At 41.3% G+C, this 24,158-nt stretch overlaps 1 protein-coding gene across 1 annotated transcript in view; it reads left to right on the top strand.

The window, feature by feature from the left end:
• Positions 1-12,301: 12,301 nt before the first annotated feature.
• The window catches only part of lmo1 (LIM domain only 1), a 28,449-nt gene continuing 16,592 nt past the window's right edge, over positions 12,302-24,158 (top strand). Inside the window, exon 1 of the mRNA XM_070968014.1 lies at positions 12,302-13,404. Coding sequence (XP_070824115.1) covers positions 13,383-13,404 — 22 coding nt within the window. The 5' untranslated portion in view covers positions 12,302-13,382. The remainder of the gene's footprint in view (positions 13,405-24,158) is intronic.

Raw genomic sequence — 24,158 nt, 5'->3', positions numbered from 1 at the left:
AGTCCAGATGCACAACAATGACAGCTTCAATTCTCATGCATCTTTAAGGTTTACTGGCAGCAGCTCACTCAGTGTTTCTCTTGGGTCTCCTGCATATGATGTACATCCAGATATGATTTCAGCACCTGGGGTTGGACACAAAATCTCACACATATCACAGCCTGACCATTTCAACAGCAGTCAGCCAAGTCTGGTGCACTGGAAGAGCGTCCACCTATGCATCAGTGTCCACAGACAGGCTCTCGATGGAAAGGGATTGGACTTGCATGACAGTTCTTCCATTTAGCTAGAGGTCTTTGAACTCCTCAAAACCAAAAGCTAAAACTTATGGTAGAGACTCAATAGAAGCTGTAACAAAGCTTTGTGTTCTGATTCTGTGTCAAACACCTTTGCCTGGCAGGCTCATACTGCGATGCATTAGTGGATTAGGGAAAGTTGTAATCATCAAAACGTTGCCGTGGCTGAAATGTACACAGGGCCCTGCAAATATTTTAAAAGTGATCCAATTATTAATAATAGGTCTGAAGTCTGTTGTTGCCCAGCCAGGGGCACTACGAACCTGATAGCATCAATGACCTTGACAATGATCCCACAGAGGTTATACCCGGGACTCCCCACCAGTCACTTAACTGAAGAAGCGCCTTAGCTGAGAGGCGAAACTTTCAAAGTATCTACAACTCGGTCCAGCTATCCTGGATTTAACCCTCTTTGGACGCGCTGCCCTCTGTTTTTCCCCTTTGGTTGGTGGAGAAAATGTGACGTGTGGTGGGCTATCATGGACTAGACATGCAGTTGCAGGAGATCTTTATTATTTGTGTGATCCTGCATGAGTGATGTCCCTCTTGCTAAACCTCACACTCCTGGAGTGAGGAATGGCTTGCAGGGTTAACCTTTGCTTAGTCTGTGTATGTTCTGTGCTTATCTTGGTAGCTGGCCTGGGTTTCTTTCTTTCTTTGTACTGAAAATAGTAATAAAAAGTTTAGTTTGACTGAAATAATCTGAAACAGTTTGTCATCCCATCCTCCATCACAGCAGGGGACAGAAAGGCACCTGTTCTTATGTAACGAGTTCATGTTGATTTTATGTCATGCTGATGTCACAGCAAGAGGTGCGAGTGTCATGTTTTCCAACTTAAGCCTACAGAGAGCCTGTTCACTGTGACGTTTGCCTTTTCACATTGCTGCTTGCATTTGCTGAGTGCCCAGTGGGGTCACACAACCTCCAATATATGGGGTCAAGAATCTTCGACATTAAAGGCTGTTAAAAATTATTGTCTTGATTTGGCGAGCAAGTACTGTACATTCATACTCCAAGCAAAGCTTGCTGCTCTTAGAACTAGCAAAATCGGGAAAGGCTACAAGTGATGCTGCTATGTTTAAGGGCCAGTGTGTAGGGTTCAGGGGCATCAATTGGTAGAAATGGAATGTTATATTTCTAATTATGTTTTTTTCTTAGTGTATAATCACCTGAAAATAAGAATTGTGACTTTTTGTTACCATAGAATGAGCTCATCTACAGAACCTCCTTTGTGGAGGCTGCCATGTTACATCACCATATTTCTACTGTGGCCCAGAAAGGAAAAACCAAAAAAGTTTCACGTTTTTACTTTGACGTGAAGGCCACTGTAGGTTATCCTACAGGCTTGGAAGGGGAGAGACAGGGACAGGAGGGATTTTCAGTTGGTTGCAATCTGTAACCTCACTGACAAATGCCACTAAATCCTACACACTGGTCCTTTAAAACACTGATAGTGGCTACATATAGAATATAGCAGGTGCTAATGTTTCACTTTACTTGATTTCTGAATTTTCTTATCTTTAAAAATATGTTAGCTATCTGGCTGTTTTTGAAAGCTGGAGAAGAGAAAGTTACTGGATTAGACACCAAGGAGTTCAACTGGCAACAAACTATTATATGTTGGATCCATGTGGCCACTACAATTACGTAACTGCAGAGGTTTGCTGGTTCATATGAAAGAGTGTGAAAATGCCTGAATCAGAGAACACAATTTATTTTATTTTTTTTTTGTCTTTCAAGATGGTCACCGTGTCAGATCCAGTGATCATAGTACATTAAACTCCTACCGTGTCTTGGTCGGGTGAATGGCAGGACTACATGTATGACCCCGATCAATCATGGCATCTCTTGTTTCACGATCAAGAACAGGTTTAGATGTCATCAGAGAGGAAGAAGAAGCCGCTGTCAATCAAATTGACAGAAGCGTAGTATGTGATGCTGTGGTCCTTGTACCGAAAAAGAAAAGAAAGGAAAAAACGGCTTTGGATGCGCTATAACATTAATAGCAAATGCAAGAGCCCGAGTAAACGGCCTGTCATTATTTAAATACCTACTGTGTAACAATTAAGACAAGTACAACAAATTTCACATATAGTCATTTCACATCAAATGCATCAAACAGACTGCTTTAATGTTTGATCTGGCATTAGTAATGATAAGCATATTCTTGCAGTTAGGACCGGGGATAATAGTCACAGCCTGATGAACTGTTTCATTTCTTGTCTTTTTTTGACTCTGTCATGGTACTCCCTCAAGAAAACGCCAAATAGGCAGGGGTACTGTTGCCACAGCACAATGAACTTTTCCTCTCTTTCATTGTCCCATCTGACAGAAGCAACCTCAGCATCCCTCCTCCTCTTCTTCGCCATGGTTACCTGGCTGCGTTCTGGAGAGAGCACCTGATTGGTAAACTCTCACAGGGTCGTCATGGGGTCGTTTAGCATGTCACACTGCAACGCTGGCAAATGGTCGGCCACGACAAAAACGAAAAATGAAAATCGTGTAGTCTGAACCAGGCATCACTCAGATTGTCCTGTAATCATAGCAACGGACTTACAAAACAAAGCCTTTCCTGATATATGATTAGCACCCTGTGTAATGCTACATTACCATTTGCGATATTACCTTAAAATGCATCCATGGGTTACCTCATAAAAATGAAAGTAAAACAGGATGTTGAAATGTATTTCAGTGATCAGTGCACGTCAAGTCAAAGGCAGAGAGAGATATACAATGTATTTGACAATTGACATGGTTGTGCGTTTTCTACCTGAACCCTTCAATAGCTCCGGTGACAGGCAGAGAACAAGAGTCTGACAGCAAGGACAGAAGAGGAACAGTCTTCAGAAATTGGTCTATAATTAATTGTTTACATAATTTGATGGTTCATTTTGGTTCATTTTAAAATTGAAGTGCTTCACTGAAACAATTTCCTCACCCTAATTACAATTTCCTTCCAGACTGACATTTACAATGCAATCTTCAGATCTTTGGAAATGTGTTTTTGATTTATTATTTCTGCCTTCATCACAGCAGTTAGTGACAAGAAATGAGTTTATATAATAAGAGCTCAAATTATCAGGGCCTTTGACCTGTGCAGCTGACTCATTATTGTGTGTCAAAGACAAACTGAACATTTGTGACAAGCATGTGCAGGAGAAGAAAATCAGAGGAAGAAATAGGTTGTTTCAATTTTCTCAAAATGCTTTTCTGCTATTGAAATGAACTGCAGGGACATCAAACATTTGTGGCTGTGCAGCTTTCAGAGGGAAGACAGACAAAATTATTTGATGCCATCTGAGGCTCACCAGTGCTGAGGATCACAATACTGCTAGTTGACACAGTGGTGATTATTCATGAGACTCACACTTATTATCCTAGAGAGACTGAACAATGGTTTTCTGTTGTAGGAAGTGAACAGTTAGAAGTTCTAACCTCTGCCAAAACAATAGCCCTATGCATTTCTCTAAGCAGTGAAACAACTGAGGGCTGGAGGGATGCAGACATCTCCGTCTCCCTTGGGTGTAATCTGACTTGGATAAATATTTGCCATGCAGTCTGAACATCACACAAAACCATTGTGATGCTCTTGTGAAGCTTGCTGTGATTGCTTTACTCCACCACAGAGATGGATTTTAGCCTTTGAGTGACTTTCACTTAAAATGGCCTTCCATTACAAAAATATCTAGAGCCAGGCATGGAACGCAGCTGAAAGTGGAAGGAAAATCAATTTTTAAAAAATCAATTAAAAATAAAGGCAAACCAACTTGAATAATTTCCCAAACATATAAACGGATACAGATAATTATTCTGAAAATGAAAATATACAAAAACCAGCAAAAAAGTCCAAAGCTATGTGAAGAGAATTTTTACTTCCAGCTTTTTGTCCTTTTAAAAAAAAGGGCAACAAACAGGTGGGCTGAGAATTGACAGTGACACAAATGATATTGCTTTGTCTTTGAAGGGCTTCGTAAAAGCCGTTTGCTGAATTTCTGCTTACCATACAGCACACTCTGGCCCATGTAGCTCGTGTTTTACCATCACACACATCCATCACTGAGTCAGGAATCATATCAATACTTGCCCATTTCCCCATTTGGGGAGAGCTGAGTAGATCAATTCATTTAAAAGGAACCACAGCCAGACATCCGTTTTAGAGATTAGAGCATATATTGGCTAGTCATCTGATGGAGGGTTTAAGGTTCATTAAGTCAATGGAATCCTTAATCAATAAGCAAACTTTAAGTCCAGGCTTTCATGGCAGAATTTCTCCTGCATATCTAGTTACACTGGTAAGGCACAAAGCACTAAACAGCCTTGGTCTTATTTTCATGATGTTATATTTTATTTCTAACTTTTGTGTGTTATGTCCTTGGTGAACAGCAAGTCTGACAAAAGGCCCAAGTTGTTTGTAAGAGGATACTTCAAATGGCCAATAATGGCTTGGAAAATTGCGAAATGGAGTCTCAGAAAAAAGTTTTCACATTAAATCTGTTTCACAACCTTGGTGCTGCAATGAGGCTTGAAACAATGAAAATGTGGAAATACTCGTGAGCAGTAATTTCTTGTTCCATTCTCAAAGTCAAACCACTGGTGAGCTTAGATAGTCAAAGACAAAGGATAAAGACACAGGACACGCATCAAATGCATACTGCCATAGCCTTAGAGTACTGTCCGAATGACAATGGGGGAAACTCACCAGAGTCCTCAATCAGCGGCTTTATGTAAATGCCGCAACTCAAGTTTCTGTCTACAGTCCAGCGTATCCCTCTCCAGCTAAATCATGGGGCATACTCTGGCCGTGATTCTTAAGTGTCACTTGTGTCCACCTGAATTATTGTTTGTGTGTAATGCAGGGGAAGAACCGGCATGCAATGAGAAGTGGTTGTGCCCCCTGATTGATTGTTAAGTGTTGTCCAGGAGCCCATTGCCAGACTCCACTTAACGGCCTGCACAGCAGAAAGCAATCAGTGGCTGTTACTAAGGGTCTCGTGGGGACGGGTCCGGTCATGATTGATCTTCAGTAGATCTCTGAAGATGTCTCTGAGAACTGGGCTTCACCAGAGTCGTGTTCAGGTCAGAGAGAGTGCCCTCAGACTTAAACGTGTGGAGTCACATCAAATAGAAACTTTAAATTAAAAAAAACAACAACAACAACAACCTGAAAACCCCTTTTTACTGATTTGACTGTCCTTCTTGGAGAATATTTGGTGTCTTGGCATGTCTAATCATATGCAGTACTGCCCTGTGAGGCATGTTAATTGGCATAACAAATTGCGCATATTTGCACGCATCATTCATATGATATGTTAACGGTAAATTACTGCATGAAGCAGTGTATTATAACCAAACGGTAAATCCCAGTGGATATACTGCATGTCTCCCAGCGCTACTGCACCTGAGGACACACATGCGCGCACACACAGCCGCCTCTACAATCAGGCAGTAGAGCTGTCGGCTCTCCAGTGGTGTGTCAATGTGTTCAGTGACCACAACGCCTGGTGTTAGTCTCATTACAGAGGGATCAAAGGGACATGAGCTTCATAGCAGCGGGGACTCTCTTCAGCCCCCTGAGAAGCAACTCCTCCTCTAATCTCAAAGGTCACATTTAGTCATTCAAATATAAAACAGCATCACATCCATCGCAACCATGTGACCTGCTGGGAGTCTTGTCCAGAGCTGAGGTGCAAAGGCAATACATGAAAACAAAACAGCCCCGTGAAGAATGGAAAGCCTTGTGTATGCATGTCCAACAAACTGCACTTTATCTTTTAGCAATAATTACCCTCTAAGGTGCCCCAAATTATGGCGATGACCCTGTTGATATTTAATCTAGACTAGTAAGTAATGTTATTTAAATATTCAATTAAAATTCTGAGGCGCTGTACCACACACAGACAATAATCCTCATTAAGAAGCTGCATGAGGGTTTGTCCTTGCACAGCGTCATAATAACTGAAAGTAATGGCCATGAATTGTTGCTTGGTGGCAACTTCATATTCTGTGCAATCACTGCTTCAACAGGAGTGAAGTGAGGTAAGGGAATGTGCCTTTTAGATGACACTTAACAACTACACGTCCATAAGTATGTTTGTATTTCACCATTAATTTCATTTTCTCACGTTTCCTCGCATGCACAATGTGCTGTTTTACACTCACTTCGATATAAGATGTTACATGTTTAAATAAATCAATGCTACTGTAGCCAAAAGGCACAGACGCTGCAACAATGTTCACAATTAAAATCATACCAGTTATTTTTATCATGGAATTTAGTTTTCATTCTTTAAATGACACAGTGAGTGGACAATGATGGCGGCAGCTAATAACATTGCGGTGCCAACAGCAGTTCCTCGGGATCTGAGCAGCTGTTCTGCAGTCTATATTGGCCTGTTCTTCAAGTGGGGAAAAAAAGAGCAACCTAGATGAGAATTTTGTGCTTCAGTGGCTATTGAAAGATGAGGCAATAAACTGCTAAACTTGAGTAATCACACACTCCCTGAGGAATTTCTCAAATGGGGATGGTCAAAAACCTTGAAATTTGAGCCCCCTGCACGCGGCCCAGGCTTTAACATTTGATGAGATTCATTATTGTAGGGAGCTGAATACAAGTGTCTTCTGATTACAGGGCCCACCATTAAAAGTTCCCACCAGTGTGCATTTCCACGGTAGAACGTCAATGGGATTAAAATCTCAATTCACTCCAGTCAATTCTCCAGTAACAAGATTTCATTAAAAGCAGGCAGGGAGGAAAATGGACTCGAAAGCACTGAAACAGCTGGACTATAAATTATAAAAATGTGCTTTCTGCTAACTGAACACACCTTCAGCTTGCAGATGCATTATTATTTAATGTTCAGAGGAGCTGGTTTTATGTAAATTGGAGTCTTCTATTCTCTTCAGTCCCCTTCTCAATGCCAGGTACTTCCAAACCAAGCAAAGGGAGAGATTATGCAAACCAATTAACATATGAAAATAACGTATTAATATACTGTCTCTGAACTGTATCCAATCAGTTCCTTTTCACTGGCGTGTGTACAAAACAATTAAAATTAAATTTATACTGCTCTTCCTTAACATATTCTGCAGCAAATGGAGTCAGTGAGCAAATGCTGACAAAAGTTTTACAGGCCTGTGTTCTTCCTTAAAGGCACACCGACTTTATATTTATAAAGAGCCATGCTAATAAATTCCAGTCTTTGTTTCTCCCTAATGATGTGTGCATCTGAGACAAAGCAGTGAAATCCATAGCAGTAGCCAGGTGCTAATGAATGGCTTACATTATGCTGTCCGCTAATTACTACTGCACCATAAATAAAACACAAGACAATCAATTAGTGGTAGACGTGTGTTTGTTAGTCATGGGCAGCAAGTTCCTCCAGGCCAAGGCTTTGCACAGACCTGCCTCTTCAGGGTGTAATTTTGAAATGGATAGGATGGGTTAAGATAAATCACATTTGAATGTTACCGAATGCACTTCAGGCTATCTATTTCTACTCATACAGATTACAAGCAAATTAATATCCACGCCGTTTCAAGCGAGAGGTAAGTAAAGCGTTAAAATGCACATGAAGCAGACAGTCCTTTCCACTGAATTAGACAAAAGAAATCCAACAGGCGGCTATCATCTCCCTGCCTTTTAATGGAGCTTTGCAAAAAGGCTTTCTCCCCCACTTCATACAAAGCTCCTCCAGTTTCCCAGACACCGAATGGCTGACGTATCACACTTGATTTGAACCAGAGCAGGGGAAATCAGAGTGCATTAACACTGCATGTAGAAGGCACTAACTGAATGATCGTAGCATTATGCGGCCTCTGGTCTGGCCTATCTGCGTAGTTTGATGCATAATTTGAACATTAATGTAATTTACATTTTAACACAGTCCCAAAAGTAAACTGATTAGTTGATAGTTATCTACTAATGTGCCAAGAGGACCCACATGTCACTTGCATGCAGGCAGAGGGACGGGATTACACATGACAAGGCCAGCCTTGCAGGAACACAGACAAAGAGACAATGCCTGCCAGAAGGATAGACACCACACACACACGCACACACACACACACACACACACACACACACACACACACACACACACACACACACACACACACACACACACACACACACACACACACACACACACACACAAAGTCTAACACAGAAACTTGTGAGGTAAATGGTTGTCGTTCAGGTTTGCTAGTGTAGCATTTCTGTCTAACAGGATCTATCTTTCTTCTTTATTTTCAAGGACCTTTAAAGAGATCATACCAATAAGGAGGAGAACGTAACAATAAATCTAGAGGATATAACACTACGTTCTTGGGCGCATTTGCAGTCCTCAGACCACTTGGTAACATCTACAAATATGTGTTTGTTCAAAGTTTCAAGAGAAGTTCGCTTGCCAGGCATCAAATTAATCGATCTAAAATTCAAACTTAAAAACTTATTGAAAGTGTTTCTGGGCCATCAAATGTCTTCTATCTGTGTCCCAGCAGTGTTTCCTCTTTTTCATGGGACAAATTAGTGTCCCTGTAGATGACAGAGGCGCTTTAAAGAAAGTGCAACAGAGTTGCAGTCCCATGATGCAACACTCCCAGTGGTTACATCTGCTCCATTCTTTCATCTTTCTCCATTGTTAGGTGGGAGCTGTCACATTAGGAGGAGAATCGTGGCTCCTTCCCACCCCCAAGTACCCCTTTTTTCCCATTCCAGCAGTTGGCAGGGTGGCAGGCCCATACAAAGGAGCGTGCACCAGGAGCACAGAGGGGAGCACCGTTAGAGGAAAAACAGTTTGGGAATTAAGGTCATTAATTTTCCACTTTCAAGGGCTGCCACACAGACGGAGATAAAGTCAGCATAAATATTCCGCCGAAGTTTCTCCTGTTTTTCTCCTCTCCCCATTTTCATCGGCAGCCCATTTATCTCCATGCTGTCAATTAGAGGCAAAAGCAAAGAACTAATTAGGAACTGTGCAATTTTAATTAGCTGTTTTGATAATTAAACTAATTGGTTCCCTTGTGTTTCTGCAATGTGTGCTGAGAACTTTTTTGATATCTGGGCAGCAGATTTCCCATCCGCTGGTTAATTAGTCACTTTTGCATTAAAAAGGAGCCTTCCTTAATAGCCTTAATTTGCAGTTGAAAAGAGAATCTACCATCAATAATTTGTGTAATTGGTAACCGTTTGATTGTAATTTAGAGGCACGGCCGGACAGCTCGGCATGTCTAATTCCTAATGACTAGGATTAAAGTTGGATTAACTGTTTGGGAAAGGGATTCACTCTCCTCTCTTCCCTACCCACCAAATGACACCTTGTCTACATTTGATTGGTCATGAAATTCAAATTGACTAGGTGAACAGCAGGGCTTAGACCATTTCTATTACTTTCTATATGGTGAGCCTGTCAGGTTACATCAAAAACATTCCAATAATTCCCACTTTCCACTCGCCATCGCTGGAGCTCCACAAGGAAGAGAATAAAAAGTGGTTAACAGTTTTATTATGTGATGTGTTTAAACCTCTGCCATCAAACCCATTTGTGTACAGCTCTGAGGGGAAAACATAGCTAAAATCATCCACTAGGAGGAGCAGAGCCTTAAATCTCACAGTTACAAAGTAAAGTAGGTCTCACTCTTCAATGAAACTTCATCCAAGTAGTAGACAATGCTTTTCTCCCTGAACAACAAAATGCATATTAAACAGGGAGTGCATCCACAAACAGTAACTGAATGTCTGCCTTTCAGTTACATGCCTAAACTCAATGCAAACAGGACATTACTGTAAATTATTTTGTACAATTACTCACCAAACTGGTGTTTGCTACAGCTGCAGAATCACAAGGGGAAATGATGATGTTTACAGGTGCCAGCTTAATGCGAGAATGCATTTGAATATTACTCGAAGCTACAAGCTGGGAAACCTGGACTAAAAGCATATCATTCAACATCTTAACTATCGGGCACCATCTCTATACTTTTACAACACTGAGCCCCGTCAGTAGTCTGATTAAAAAGCACCATTCATCCCACTTAGCCAGAATACAATTAAGGGACATGGCTTTAAAAGCCCAGCCCCGAAGCCTCTCCCCATCCCACATAAAAGGAGCACTCTCCACTGAGCCTTGCCTGTAAATATCATGTTTGATATGAGGTTTTAATCTGCTTAGCCATTCTGAACTATAGAATGGGCTCATCCTCTCTGTGAAACCCCTGTCCAATGGCTGTGTGCCTGAGGACGAATAGGAACACAACACTAGTGCGCTATCTGATTAGGTGGGGTTAATTACAGAGCACTGTTTTGTAGTGGCTGCATTTGAGGGCCGCCCATAAATAGATGGGCATGGCTAATGCATGCTCAGAAATGAATTTTAATTAACTGTGTATCAGAGAAGCCCACTCAGGGGCTTGTTTCTAGTATGTACTGACCCCGCTGTTGGATGTAGAGTGGGAAAGGGTCTGCACCCAAGACACTGTGAGAGGGGCTGAAGAGCACACCATGGCCTACATGAGCCACATATCATAGACACACACAAGATGTTCTGTCTCTGTAGGTCAATTATATCGATGAGAACAACTTGATTGAGAGCCACTGTGCAACCTGTCCATGTCTTCACATCATAATCGTTGTTAAAACAGGAGCTGCTCTGATTGTCTCTGCTGCACTCGTCCAGTTGAATATAACCTGGTGTTCTAGTAAGGTAATTGTGGTGCGTCCATCCATTGCCCCTCACAAACACCATTTTTGTCCCCACTCTGAATGATCTTTATATAGAGAGGGATTTTTTTTTCACATTCAAATGTCAAACGATGATTTGAAGTCAAGCCGTGATGATACTGAACCATTCTTTCCCCTTTCCTTTCCAGTTTTCTGTGTGATTGGATTAATTATGTGTCACTCACTTTGCTAGAGGTCAGCAAACATACATTCTCGGTCATAAGTCATCAATCTATGTGACCGTGGAGATGAAAAGTCAAGCATGTCAGCCAGGAAGCTGGACAGAGAGGGATCAGCCCATTGATTTCAGGGCCAACCCAATCTCACCACAGCACACTGCCCTGAGAACGAAATTATCCCTATGGGCTATGTACAGTGAGCTTTATAGTACCTTAGATTTGTGGTGCATGATCACATTAGCTGGCCTTGTTAAAAAAAAAAAAAAAAGTTATTTCAAATGCAGGACAGGATAATCATCAAATAGGGAAGCATATGTAGTTCATACACTGTACAGTGATAAAACAATCTATAAAACAGCGCAATGTGGTTCAATTCAAAATAAATGCACTTTTATGTAGATGTGATTATTTCTACTCAATATAGCTCATAAATTTTACTCAAAGTTTTAACCTCCAGCCCAGTTTATACAGACAGAATTCTTCACAGATGAGGTTCCTCTGCACATAATCTTACTAAAATGTGGTCTGACGCAGATCTTAAAGAGGCGCTTCATCTGAAATAGTTTGAGAGTAATTATTATTACAATTATTTGATTATAAAGTAGCTAATGATAATGCGCTTAGAGTAGAGCTGTAATATCTGGTGCAAAATGTAACAGAAGGCAAGGACAGACTGAGCAAGCTCACACCACAGACAGCCTGCTGGCTGCTGACGAACCAGCATTATTGTAGCTATACTCCACTCCACTCTCCTAAATGGCTAATCTTTGTTGGATCTCACCCTTAATTGGTTAACAGTCTCCGCAGGGCAAGTGAAAGTGGTGCTATTTAAGGCTCCACCATGAAACAGCAACACTTTCATCTTGGCAATAACAGGCAACAATTATATTACCAGATTCGAAACTGAACCTTCTATCTACCCACTAATCAAAAACGCAGCCCATCTGTTGTGCTGTCTCTTTTGAAACGACTGTTTATCTGCAGCCTGTATGATAACTGTGTCTGGACACTAATTAACTGCTAAATAGACCACAATTAGATGTTATTTCTATTAAATTCTGCAGGAAAAAAGTAAGGAGAAGAAAAACAATAAGCGCATTTTATGTTTGCTCCAACTGTACCAGGCACCGATGGAACAGCATCAGTCTCCCTCAGTGTCTCTCTCTCTCTCTCTCTCTCTCTCTGACACACGCGCACCCGCGTCCGTGCGCACGTGCATCGATACAACCTTATGTGCATGCGCGCTCTCTCCCTCTCTCTCTCTCTCTCTCTCTCTCTCTCTCTCTCTCTCTATCACGCACATTCAGACTGGCAGACCAGTCACATGCGCACGCACGCACACACGCGCGCGCACACACACACTTTCCCTTAGCTGTGCTTTTGTGTTTTGTCAGAATTAATGAGAAAAGTTCCCTTGCCCTAGGGGTAATTAGTGTCCTTGGAGTTAAATAAGCTAATACTTAGACACCTCTGGCACAAGCAATTATGTTTGTGTATTGAATAATTGATTCAAAGAGGGGGGAAGGGCTGCTAATCAGATCTGAGCATAATGAATTGATTTAATTAACAGGGGAATCCGAGGGTCTCTGGAAACTGCGCGCATTTATTCAGTAGCAGCAGAGGCGAGCGCGGCACATAAACGCAGAGAGAGGCGGCGTGAGTTTGCTTTTAGCAGTTGTCAGATTTGCAATTGGATTTGTTTGAATATAGTTGCTGTTTAGGAGCAAATGAGAACGAGAAAGAGAGAATATTAAGAGCGAGGAAGAGCTCAGCCGTTCAGTCTGAGCGTCTGATCCGTCCGTGTGTGTGTGCACAGTTACAGATAGGCGACACTAGATTTATATCGCTTTTCATTGTTTTGCCTTTTTTCCATTCGCATGGAATTTATCAAGAGCAACCGACGCTGTTTGATCGCTATTTATTTGCATTACACTTCAGTCCGGACAGGGGGATCTCGCCGCGTATACAGCCGTATTCCGTGTGTGAATTATTATTGATACGAGGGAGAGAGAAAAAAAAACGTGCAGACGGCAATTCATCTTTCCAGGGTTTTGATTTATCGAGGCGTAGTCTAGTCAACCGCGCGTTTCAAAGCCATTTCCAGGACAAGCTCTGAGCAGACCGAGCGGTGCAGCCTGCTGGAGCCGAGGACGGATCGCCCGGGGAAGGACTCCTCGTTCCTCAGGACGATGGTGTTGGACAAGGAAGAGGGTGAGTAACATCTCCGGTCGTAGGATGCTATAACCCGGGGAGTAACACGGCAAACTACTGACATTTTACACGTTAAGTGTCTGCCGTCGCCCCGGACCCTGCGCAGCCGCTCGATATTGGCTTTCTCGACCCCCATTTAGTCGCGACAGGGTCCGTGTTTTTCCCGAAGAAACCTGAATACTGTGGCTGCTTTCTGTACCGTGAAGTTGCACTTAAACACCAAATAGCCTAAAGTGCAGTTTAGTAGAGGAGTTGCATGTGTACTGAGAGCGGATTTGTTCGTGGCGTTTTCGTGTGTAACCCGGAGTTTGAGGATACTCCGCGGACGCTGCGGTGCATGTGGGCTCCTCTATTCTTCCCTTCCTCTAAGTGCTTTTTGCGTCTGTGAAGTTAGCGAGGCAGCCTTTGACATCACCACGGGATGGGAGATGACAGCAGAGTGCTTTTAAGTTGATTGCAAATTATGGATAGCGCCGTGCACCGTTCACTCACTTTCCATCCAAATAGGCCTACTTGCATTACTTATCTATTTCAATGTATTTAGGTTAATGGGTGAGGCAATCTAATTAATTTTAATTTAAATCAAACTCGCCTCTAATGACGGCCCATTTTGGATTGAACTGATGGAGAGATGTGCAGTGCATTTATCACTTTGAGGTCTACATGGCGCTCAGTGTGTGTGCATTTTAATGCATTTTTACAACACCATAATGATATTCAAATGCAGACTATATACAGTCATAATGAGGTCTGGAATGAAGTTTTTCCTCTGATGTTGTTCTTTCTTCTGACACTTCCTTAAGAGTATTTTGCGTGCTGTTATATAGACCACCTGCTGAAATGCACAATGACAAACCTCCACTAACCTAACATGCATAACTAACCCTTAACATGCATTGTGTGTGTGTGTGTGTGTGTGTGTGTGTGTGTGTGTGTGTGTGTGTGTGTGTGTGTGTGTGTGTGTGTGTGTGTGTGTGTTATTTCTCAAAGTACACTATATGGCTTTTGCACAGTTTATCTAGAGTTCCTCCTGTTCTAAAAGTAATGGATGCATTTGTAACCCATTATTTATGTTTGAAAATGGATATTTCATATCTCTTAGCGGAGCATCCTTTCACTTACACGTCTAAAAACCAATAAAAGGATTGCGGCAGAGACATAAATTGGTCTGTCCGGCTGAATCCATGTTGTGCTGCAAATGTACCTAAATTAACTCAACCGTAAATTGTCTCCTTTGGATGTCTGTCGAGCTAAAAGTTCTCTATATGATTCATGATTCAGATTGCTTTTAACAGTTATTGGCTAAGCAATATGGTAAATGTACAAGGTGATGCAAATGGCATTAGTGGGAAAGGATGCACAGGAGCATGTAATGCAGTCAATACTACATTAACTACTGATGCCCAATTACAGAACCAGGGAGAGTGGCTTTTAGGAGCATTAGGACTTGCAGAAAAGCTGAGATCACCTGCTGCTCATTGCCTAAAAGCTTCACCCTTTATTTGCTGGTCCCGACCAGCAGCCCCAGCATTTTGGCCAGGTTGTCAACAGAGCTGCCTGGCTTTGCTCCCTTTCATTGTGGTGCCTCTTAGCATTTATTGGCTCACAGGCTGTAGGCTTGTCAGTTCAAACCTTCTTGTCTAATGTATCCACTTAGTGCCTGCAAAAATAAATGTGTGTTTATGCAGAGAGGGAGGTGTGGGTCTGCATTTTCGGTGGCCACATGGGTGTATGTGCATGACGACTGTCTATTTCTCTTGACTGATCCACTATAATGCCTGTGTGTGTGTGTGTGTGTGTGTGTGTGTGTGTGTGTGTGTGTGTGTGTGTGTGTGTGTGTGTGTGTGTGTGTGTGTGTGTGTATGCTGCTTAAGTGTTCATATTTCAGTCCTTATGTGACCTTTAAAACAGATCATCAGTGTGTCTGGTCTCGTGTTCAAAGCCTGCGATCCCAGTTGGCAACACAGTAATGCTGCTGCTTGTTTGGCAGACTGTTTTTGAACTCTTACTTCTCTTGGAAAAGTCTGCGACAATTTGTGCTACTAAAGCAATAACGAAGAAAGAAATGAATGCCCGTGACTTCCCCAAAACGCCTTATCTTAGCTCCATTTTGAAAATCTGCCTGTCACAAATCAATCCCCCCTGTATCACTCTATTAAGGGTCAAAAAATATACAATTTCTGCCTTCAGTTGTAACTTTCATCCTAACTTCCAATGATCAAACCTGAAATATTTGTCAGTTTCATGTTGTGTTTAGCCTCCCGCCCATACTGGCCGTCTCGTCCGTCACAAGTTACGCGCACGTCGCAAACTAATCACCATATTCTCACATGATGCAGTCATTAGCTTATACACTATCTGAGTCTGAGAGCACGGAGCAGGACTGTAAAAGGAATACAGGCACTGCTCAGTGAAATGACCTAATAAGTAATGAACAGCAACACATGTACCAATTCTGTGTCAACATTTTATTTCACCCGTGATATGAAGGCTCCAATTTGGCATCTAATTTGAGAGTAAAAAAAGCAACACAGCCATTTTCTCTCCATCTTCGTACCAACTGCAGGAAAAGAAAGTGGATCCACACTGAAGGCATATTTTTGCTGAACATTAACACAACTACAGCAGACTCCACACACACCTCAGCAGAAGAGAAATCCTCCAGCTACTGATAAATGTCTGGTTACCTTTGCTTGTTAATTTATGACCCTGTTATCATCCTGTCCAGTGAAATTTGTACATTCATAAAGCATGTGATTGAAAAGCAATGCTTCAGATGAATACAGACTGGTGATGTGTCGCCTGCTGTAATAAAACTTGGGCTTCAGGCTCCGATTTTATTTTGAAATAATAAGAATTGCTTCATTCTTTACCGGTGTTACCATGGTAATACTGTCTTGTAGCAATGTTATATTGATTTAGAAAGTGGACAGTAATATTTCTTTTCTGTTATTTGGTTTCTGAGGGTTGATTTCTAATTTCCAGTTGGAGATTACTTTTATTCGTTCTTTAAGTCTTTTCACTTTTCCAAAGGAATGCAATTTGCTCCCCTGTATTTGCTATTTTCTCAGCTTATTGGTTTGCTCTTACTTCAAAATTAAACTTGCCCATTTCAAATATTGAAATTACGTCTGGTTTTTGTGCTCTGGGCCCTGAACAATATTACAAACACATTGCTTCGTTTGATAAGTCCTGCCGTTTTTTTTCTTCTTCTTTTTTTTTAAAAAAAGCATTATTACAGGCACCTGCAATCGTCTTTGCAGTACTTTTCCAATTTTATCCTAAACACAGATTGTCAAAGGAGTCTTGTGTGTTGTAAACAGTTGCGAGTGTAACCTGTGCTCAAATGAATGCAGCAAAATCTCCTTTTTTATTTGCATCTACATAACAAAATAGTACCAAAACATTACAGTATGAATCCTCCCTGATACAGATGTGGTAATAACATGATCTACTCTACATTGACATGCAACATGTTATGCGCCCTCAGTGCTTTGATCAACCATATTATACTGGATCTGTCCTCATTATTCAATTTAGCAAAGATAAGCTTAAAAAAATTAACACAAAATCAGACACACAGCTGTGAGTCCTTAATTCAGTTTGATACGTTTCTGATCTTACAAATGCAGAATTCCCACTGTCACCACTAAACCTCCAGATCCCTATCAGTCCTGATTGTTTCATATCTACGAGTGCTTGAGATGTGGATCATTTTCTGTAATTTTAGCGGAATTCAAAGGGAATTGAATTCAGACTTAAGAGACACGTGTTAGCGAGCGCCCACCTGCCTTCGATGTAAATGGCTGCACTCATCAGTGTGGCACACAAACTCAATTATGCACTCTTGAGCTGTAAGAGCATCCCTTTTATTATTGCCAGAGGCCAGATGCTTGCCATGTTATCATACAAATGCTCGCAACAAGATCTGGCTACCACATGCATCACTGTTGCGGTGTCCAAAGTCTTGCCCTCTGTTTGTATTCACTCCAAATGGCCTTTTTCAATGTCAAGAAGAATGTCTGGTCTGTTGTTGGGTTGTGTGTGAGAATAGTGACGGGGGCAGTGGTGGAGGTGCCACACTGAAAATTACATGTACAAACAAATAAGCCGTAAGGGCACACACACATCAATCCAAGTGTTACAATGAAACCTTTTACAAGATCCACAAATATGCTGCCAAGTTGAGATGAATTGTTACTTTAAACCACCAGGGAGAAACCTAATGTCTTATTGCAAGACATGCACAGAGGTAATGTTGACACATGCTAAACTGTTCTCGCCTGCAGAAAATAGCCTCAGCCACAGTTGAGCCGGTATAAAAATATCGACATGTAATCAAACATTAATAACAAAGACCCACCATTTAAGCATATAGTATATTGTTTGTTATTCATCTGTCTGAACCTGTTGGACGCAGGTGTCACTCGTCCCTGCAAAGCTGACTCTCTCAAGCTGCTGTTGACTGCACTCATGTCAACGTGGAAAGTGTTCGTAGATCGATGCCTCTACAAACACACGCAAGCACACTTTATGCAACAGTTTTTTTCACTTTAAGTTATTTATTCATCTGTTTACCCATTGTGTGCTCTCTGTTCTGACTTGTTTGGCATTCTGATGCACTCTGTAAAGCTTATTCTTTGCTCTCTGGAAAATCCTTTCTCCTTTATTCTGTCATCATGGACTTAGTAAAGAAGACAGGAAAGTGGCATTACATGCAGCAAAGTTCTTGAGATGAGCAGATGTCAAAACTACAATGTCACCAACTATGGTTCTTGGGAAGGCGTGAAGTGTGAATCCAGAAAATACTACTGAAGAAAAACTCGAGGATTCTACCTGCAGTTACAAAATAACATGTCACCTGTTACACTCAGTGAGGCAGCATAAGCACTTTGTATAGTTCAGTCTCAAAGGAAATCAAAACTCAAACACTCCCAGGCTTCATGTCATGCCTTACATATTTAAATGTATATTATAACAGAATTCTATGCGTACTAATGTACATTTAATGACGTTATGAGGAAACTGTCTCCATATTTAGTCATAAAACCCTCATACGTCTTTATTGCAATGTAAAAATGGAATAAATGACATATATTAAGGCCAAGAAGAAACATGAATGTTTGTTTGATGAGTACAGCACATTATTCAACTGAATCTCAAATCATAATTGCACTGATGTCTCTTAATGCATTCTTGTGTCTTAAAGCGAGACCATCTACGATGATTCATTCAGTATTAAACAGGTCTGACTTAATCCCTTCTGAACTAGTCCCTTGATGCATATTTGTTTAAATGAAAAACAGAGCTGTATATACTCATGTATCTTTGTGTGTGTTATGACCTGATATGACACTGGATCATTTAAGCCAAGACCAAAAATGATATTTTTAGAGTTTAAAAATTCTGATGTAATACATATTTGCTTTTGTTTTTTTAGATTAACACATGTTAATTAATAATCTTGATATGGATTCTTTTTTTCTTTAAATGTGACCAAGATATGTACTGAGTGGGACATTCAGTTGCTCTCTGGTGCAGACTATGAAATGGAGATGTGGTAGTCGTTTCTAAATAACCTCAAACCTAATTTGGAATTTTTGTTTGTAAATTTCTTGTTACTTTTCATCAGACATATACATCAATATCAATATATATCTGCAATAAGCAATTCGTTGGTGTGGCTGTCGTGAGCATATGTGTGTTTGTTGTGGTCAGGAGCGGGAAGCCCTCACGTAAACTGTGCAGGGTTTGGGGGTGTAGATGAAAATTAGTGTTTCAGTTGCACCACATGAAATTTCCCTGTTCGCGGTGAACGTGGAGCACAGCTGTTGAAAAGTAGCATTGCTCCATGAGTTCTGTGTGTTGATTGGTTTGATTAGCACTGCTCCATGTTAAACGTGGGGTAGCTGACACCTGCAGAAATACTGTGTTGTTGTAATTCTATAGTTTTAGAAGTCAGCTATATGATCCGCTGAAGTCTTTCTGTCGTGCACACATCACAGCACCAGCAGGAGATATTGCAGATGCCATATTTCCCATTTGCCAAAGTGCTGATCGTTGCTGCTGAGTATTTGTCATTTGTTTTTGGCTGTGCGTGTGTGAGTATGGGGCTCTGAGGATGGCAGTGTTGACTGGTCACTGAAAGACACTTTGTTCTTGTGGGTGTAAGGAGCAGCACCACCTCTAGGGGCTGCTAGCGGGGCTTTGAGACTTTCAGTCTTGTTTCCCTGTAAATGTCTTCTCTACTGTACTCCTGCTGCAGAATTTAGATTTCTTTTTGGCCTTAAGTGAGGGTTTACTGATCTTTGTTGCATCTCAAACAGAGATATATATATTTCTCATTTCACCTTTCCTTCCTCTTACCTGTATTCCTGGTCGGAGGATGAAAATGTCACTCGTAATAACACGTGCACAGTTAATTCTAACTTCTTTCTATGTTGCTGGATAACTGATACTTTGTACGCCAATAAATTTCAGCTCTTCTGCTTTCACGCACCTTCACTTTGTACAACTTAATATGACCTTTACATGGCAGTTTTCTGGCAAAAACAAAATATCACATGCATTTATTTAGGTTGCAGCAAAATTAAAACCCTCCTAAGAGTTCCCTTTTAGCACAAGAATACCAAGAAATACAGGAGGATGGCGGCTTCACACTTTAAGATATTACAGCCATCTTGTTGGTAAATAGAAAAGCCTGGGGTGTCTTCTCTTAAATAAGAGCCAACTTGCTGAGAACTAATCTCTTATTGACCTTCAATAAATCAAATCTTAAATAGCTAATTAAAGTCTGTGATTAAAGGGAATAGTTCTTTCCCTCTTAAAGCTAGTAGATTAGGTTTTGGATATTGAAGTTCATGATTTAATCAGTGCTTAACTATGATGTTTGCAACTACAAATTCAGAAGCAAAAGACAGCTGCCATGCACACACACACTCCCACAACTCAACATTAGCTGAGACCAAGTCCTCACACCCTTCCCCATTCCAATCACACCTCTTTCATTTCATTTTATTTCATTTTATTTGACCAGTCGTCTGTAGTTGAATTGCCATTTGATTTTATCAAGTAACCAGAATTACTCCCTGAAGAAATAGGGCCAGTCTTTTTATTATGAGGTAATATAAAAGTGTTAAAAGGAATTCATTAAAAGCAAGCCATCTTCATAATGAAACATCAAACGTCGGCCCTTTTGTGAAATTTAGGATAAGCTGCACTACACAAGACAGTTAAGTTTACCATGCCATATGACGTCACACCCAATCTTCACGAAGACCACTTCCTTAACTGCACCCAACCAACCTCCCTCATTATTTACCCCATCAGGTGTGGGAGTTGAATGACATTAGAGGCCCATGCTGCCAAATAACTGCCCCCAGTGGGGAATTTGCATTATTCAAGATTAAAGAGCCTCACACAGTATGGTGTTCCTTCTTCCCCTCCATTTTCAACACACTGAGGACCTTGAATTGCACACCTGTCTCCTGGCATATCCTTTGAAATAATAAGTGTGCAGTAATTGCTGGGGAGTGGGGAGGATTTTGTACATCACTTCCTGACCTCATGAGTGACACAAACTTTAGAGGGCTACATTTATTCCTCTCCAAATGCATTTTTAATGCGGACTAAAAGTGTTTGTGCATTATTCTGTTCCGGATGGCGGAAGGTGGCTGTGACAGGTCTAATGGTTTGATTTTTTTTTTTTTTTTTTTTTTTTTGCCAGGAATCATGAAGTAGCAGACAAGATTGCCTCGTCCATCGACGTTTAAAAGTATATAGCTTGAGAATGGATGGATTTTTGTCTGTTGATCTTGCACCTACTGTATGAGGATTGAAGACGAAGATACATTCGCCCTCTCGGTTATACTGTCAACTTGCACTTACATGAAATACTGTAAAATGACAGGTTTTAAGAACCAAACACCTCAGACCAGCAGTAAACAAAGCACAACATTATGCCCACATTTGATTGGTTAGATGCAATATCAATTCTTCCCCTTGCTCTGTCAACACTCTGGCAGTCCTCCCTCTTTAAGAGCTCTCATGGGTTTATTTGGGGCATGATAAACCCATGAAAGTTTGTGTCTTTTCTCCTCCTCCCAATTCATCTTATTCCCTTACTCTGTTTTTCTTGCCCCATCTCTCGCTCTCTCACTCTCTTTCTGCTGTTGACAGCTTACCTTGCAGAGCTCTAATCTCACCCCACTACTGAGCAACCAAGTGTTGGAACAAGTCGCCTTCTGTAATAATTTGGAAACTCTGCCAGTTTCATGTCTTAAAAAAAAAGCAGCAATGAATTTAATTAGAAAGCTGTTGCATATCTCTGTGATACATTTCTTTTAATTAACCCCATGTGAATAAATTAAAAATAATAGGGGGCTGAAAAGTGTGGAAAAACACCCTAATGAAGTTTTTCGTTAATTGGGATGGAGACTGCTGCCAAACCACAGTGAGTAGTGAGCACCAGGAGCTAACAATGCCTTCTGTAAGCCTCAGAAAAGGGCCCAGGGCCTTCGTGCTGACTTCAAGTGTAAGAAATGCACCTCTGACGTGATGGAAATGACCGTGGGCTGGGAGAAAAGGCAGTCCTGTTCCAGGCTGCTCTGCTGAGACTCCCCATGCCGCGCTTGAAGCTGGGCCAGTGTTATTGCAGCCCTAATGCGGCTGACTCATTTGGAGCGGATCAGGAGTAATTATGGTAGGGAAAGTGGCTGCCGACCGTGGGGGTCAGGACACTTGTAACATGTGAAAAGAGCAATTATTCCAGGAGACAAAACCCTCCCTTATCCTGGGCAGTGCCAGGGTCAATGCAAGGGACGGCTGGGCTCCGTTTCACCGGGGCTTATTAGCCACTGCAAGCTGCAAAGTTTGAGAGAGTGCATCTTGTTAATGAACAGTCCCCTCCTCATCCGCACCAGCCCTGTCTGCTCTCTCTCCCACTTACTGTGGGTGTTAATTATGTCATAATCATAGCATGCATACAGTCCCAGAAATCACCTCACAGACCCCAGCATTCATACACAACCATCTGGAAATGTAGCATACCATACAGTAACATAGAAGGCTCTTACAGCTAACTATAAGAAAAAAACACAGTCAGTATGAAATGTAATATAAGCTACCTTATTTGAGTGTGTGTGTGTGTGTGTGTGTGTGTGTGTGTGTGTCTGTTCTCTCTGTGAGTGTGTGCTCATGCATATCTTTTCTTGTACTCCTTGCATATGCTCCAGCTAAGCACAGGAACATGAATCACACAGTGAATCAGCGGTCTTTATTTTGCTTATCATTCAGAATACACTCATCAGTCTGCTTTCATTTGGCATGTGTATTCCAGCTGATATTATTACCAGATGTCTTGTGTTTTGTCTTGGCAATAGAGAAACGAATCTATGGGCTCAATTACAGCAATGACGGAAGCTGAATGAAAGGGGCTGATTCATGCACACAATGGCAAGACATCTGCATGAGATCCCTATTAACCTTAGTGGCAGACACCTTGGCCTGAGGACACATTTTATATGGGATTGCCATGGCCACGGCATTTACAGTGGTGGCTGAAAACTAAAGGAGAGGGGTTTCAATGAGCCCTGTAGCTTCCTTGCTGAGAGTTTTTGTAATACAGTAACAAAGTTGTATTTTTGATTGTCCACTCTTCTATATTGTTTTATCTCCTACTATCTGTAGGAGGTATAAAGTAATTTAATATAATATATAATTTATTCAAGATGATTCACTCAGTCATGCAGAAGTTTAGAGATTCATCGTAGGCCATTAACGGTCTGGTTGATGTCTTGTTCAAGAGTGCTTTGAATTAAGTGATGACGATGATGACAAATGCACTTGTTAAAGCTAAATCCAATCATTTGATAGAGTAGTATCTAATTTCCCTGAGCATCCCAGTCTGTTTATCCACCACGCTGGTGGCCAACACTCTCTTATTTGCTGCAGGTGGGAGTTGGAATTATGGGGGCCCCTGAGAGGAGGCCCACCCAGGGCCAGCTTCCACCTCCTTGAAAGCCCACGTCCCTTCCCCATGTGTCAGGAAGGCTGAGTGATTCTCGACAACATCCTTTACCTCCCTGTGAACCAGCAAACTCTGCATCACACCATGGTGTCAGTGCTTTTAATTGATCAGACGACATTTTAAAAACACACACACACACACACACACACACACACACACACACACACACACACACACACACACACACACACACACACACACACACACACACACACACACACACACACACACACACACACACTGAGTACCTGTGAGATGCAGCTGTTCCACTGGGATCATGTGTGTAATGGTGTAGTGGAGGATACAGAGGATTTTTTTGCATGCAACTTAATCATTTTGATAATTGATTAAGTTCAGTTCATCATGCAAACATCTGCTGCTTTCCCCACTTTTACATCATTGTAAGTTGAATGTTTGGGTTTTGACTGTTTGTCAGACAACATGCATATGATGACAACACCTCAGACTCTGAGAAACTGTGAGGGGAGATGACGATTAGTTGATTAATCGACTTTTCAAGCAAAAATATCAAACATCCAGCTTCTCATATATCAGGATTTGAAGCTTGTCTCTGTCATATATGACAATAAACTGAGTATCTTTGGTCCAATAAAACAAGCCAGTTAAATAGATCACCGTGGGATGTGGGGAATATAATGTCACTTTTTTATGACATTTATAGACAAAGCAAATTATTGATGAATCAAGACAATTATTTACAGATTAA

Source organism: Chaetodon trifascialis, chromosome 1, assembly GCF_039877785.1.
Source record: "Chaetodon trifascialis isolate fChaTrf1 chromosome 1, fChaTrf1.hap1, whole genome shotgun sequence".
In the NCBI taxonomy this organism is placed as follows: Eukaryota; Metazoa; Chordata; class Actinopteri; order Chaetodontiformes; family Chaetodontidae; genus Chaetodon; species Chaetodon trifascialis.
This window is presented reverse-complemented; position numbering and strand designations above follow the sequence as displayed.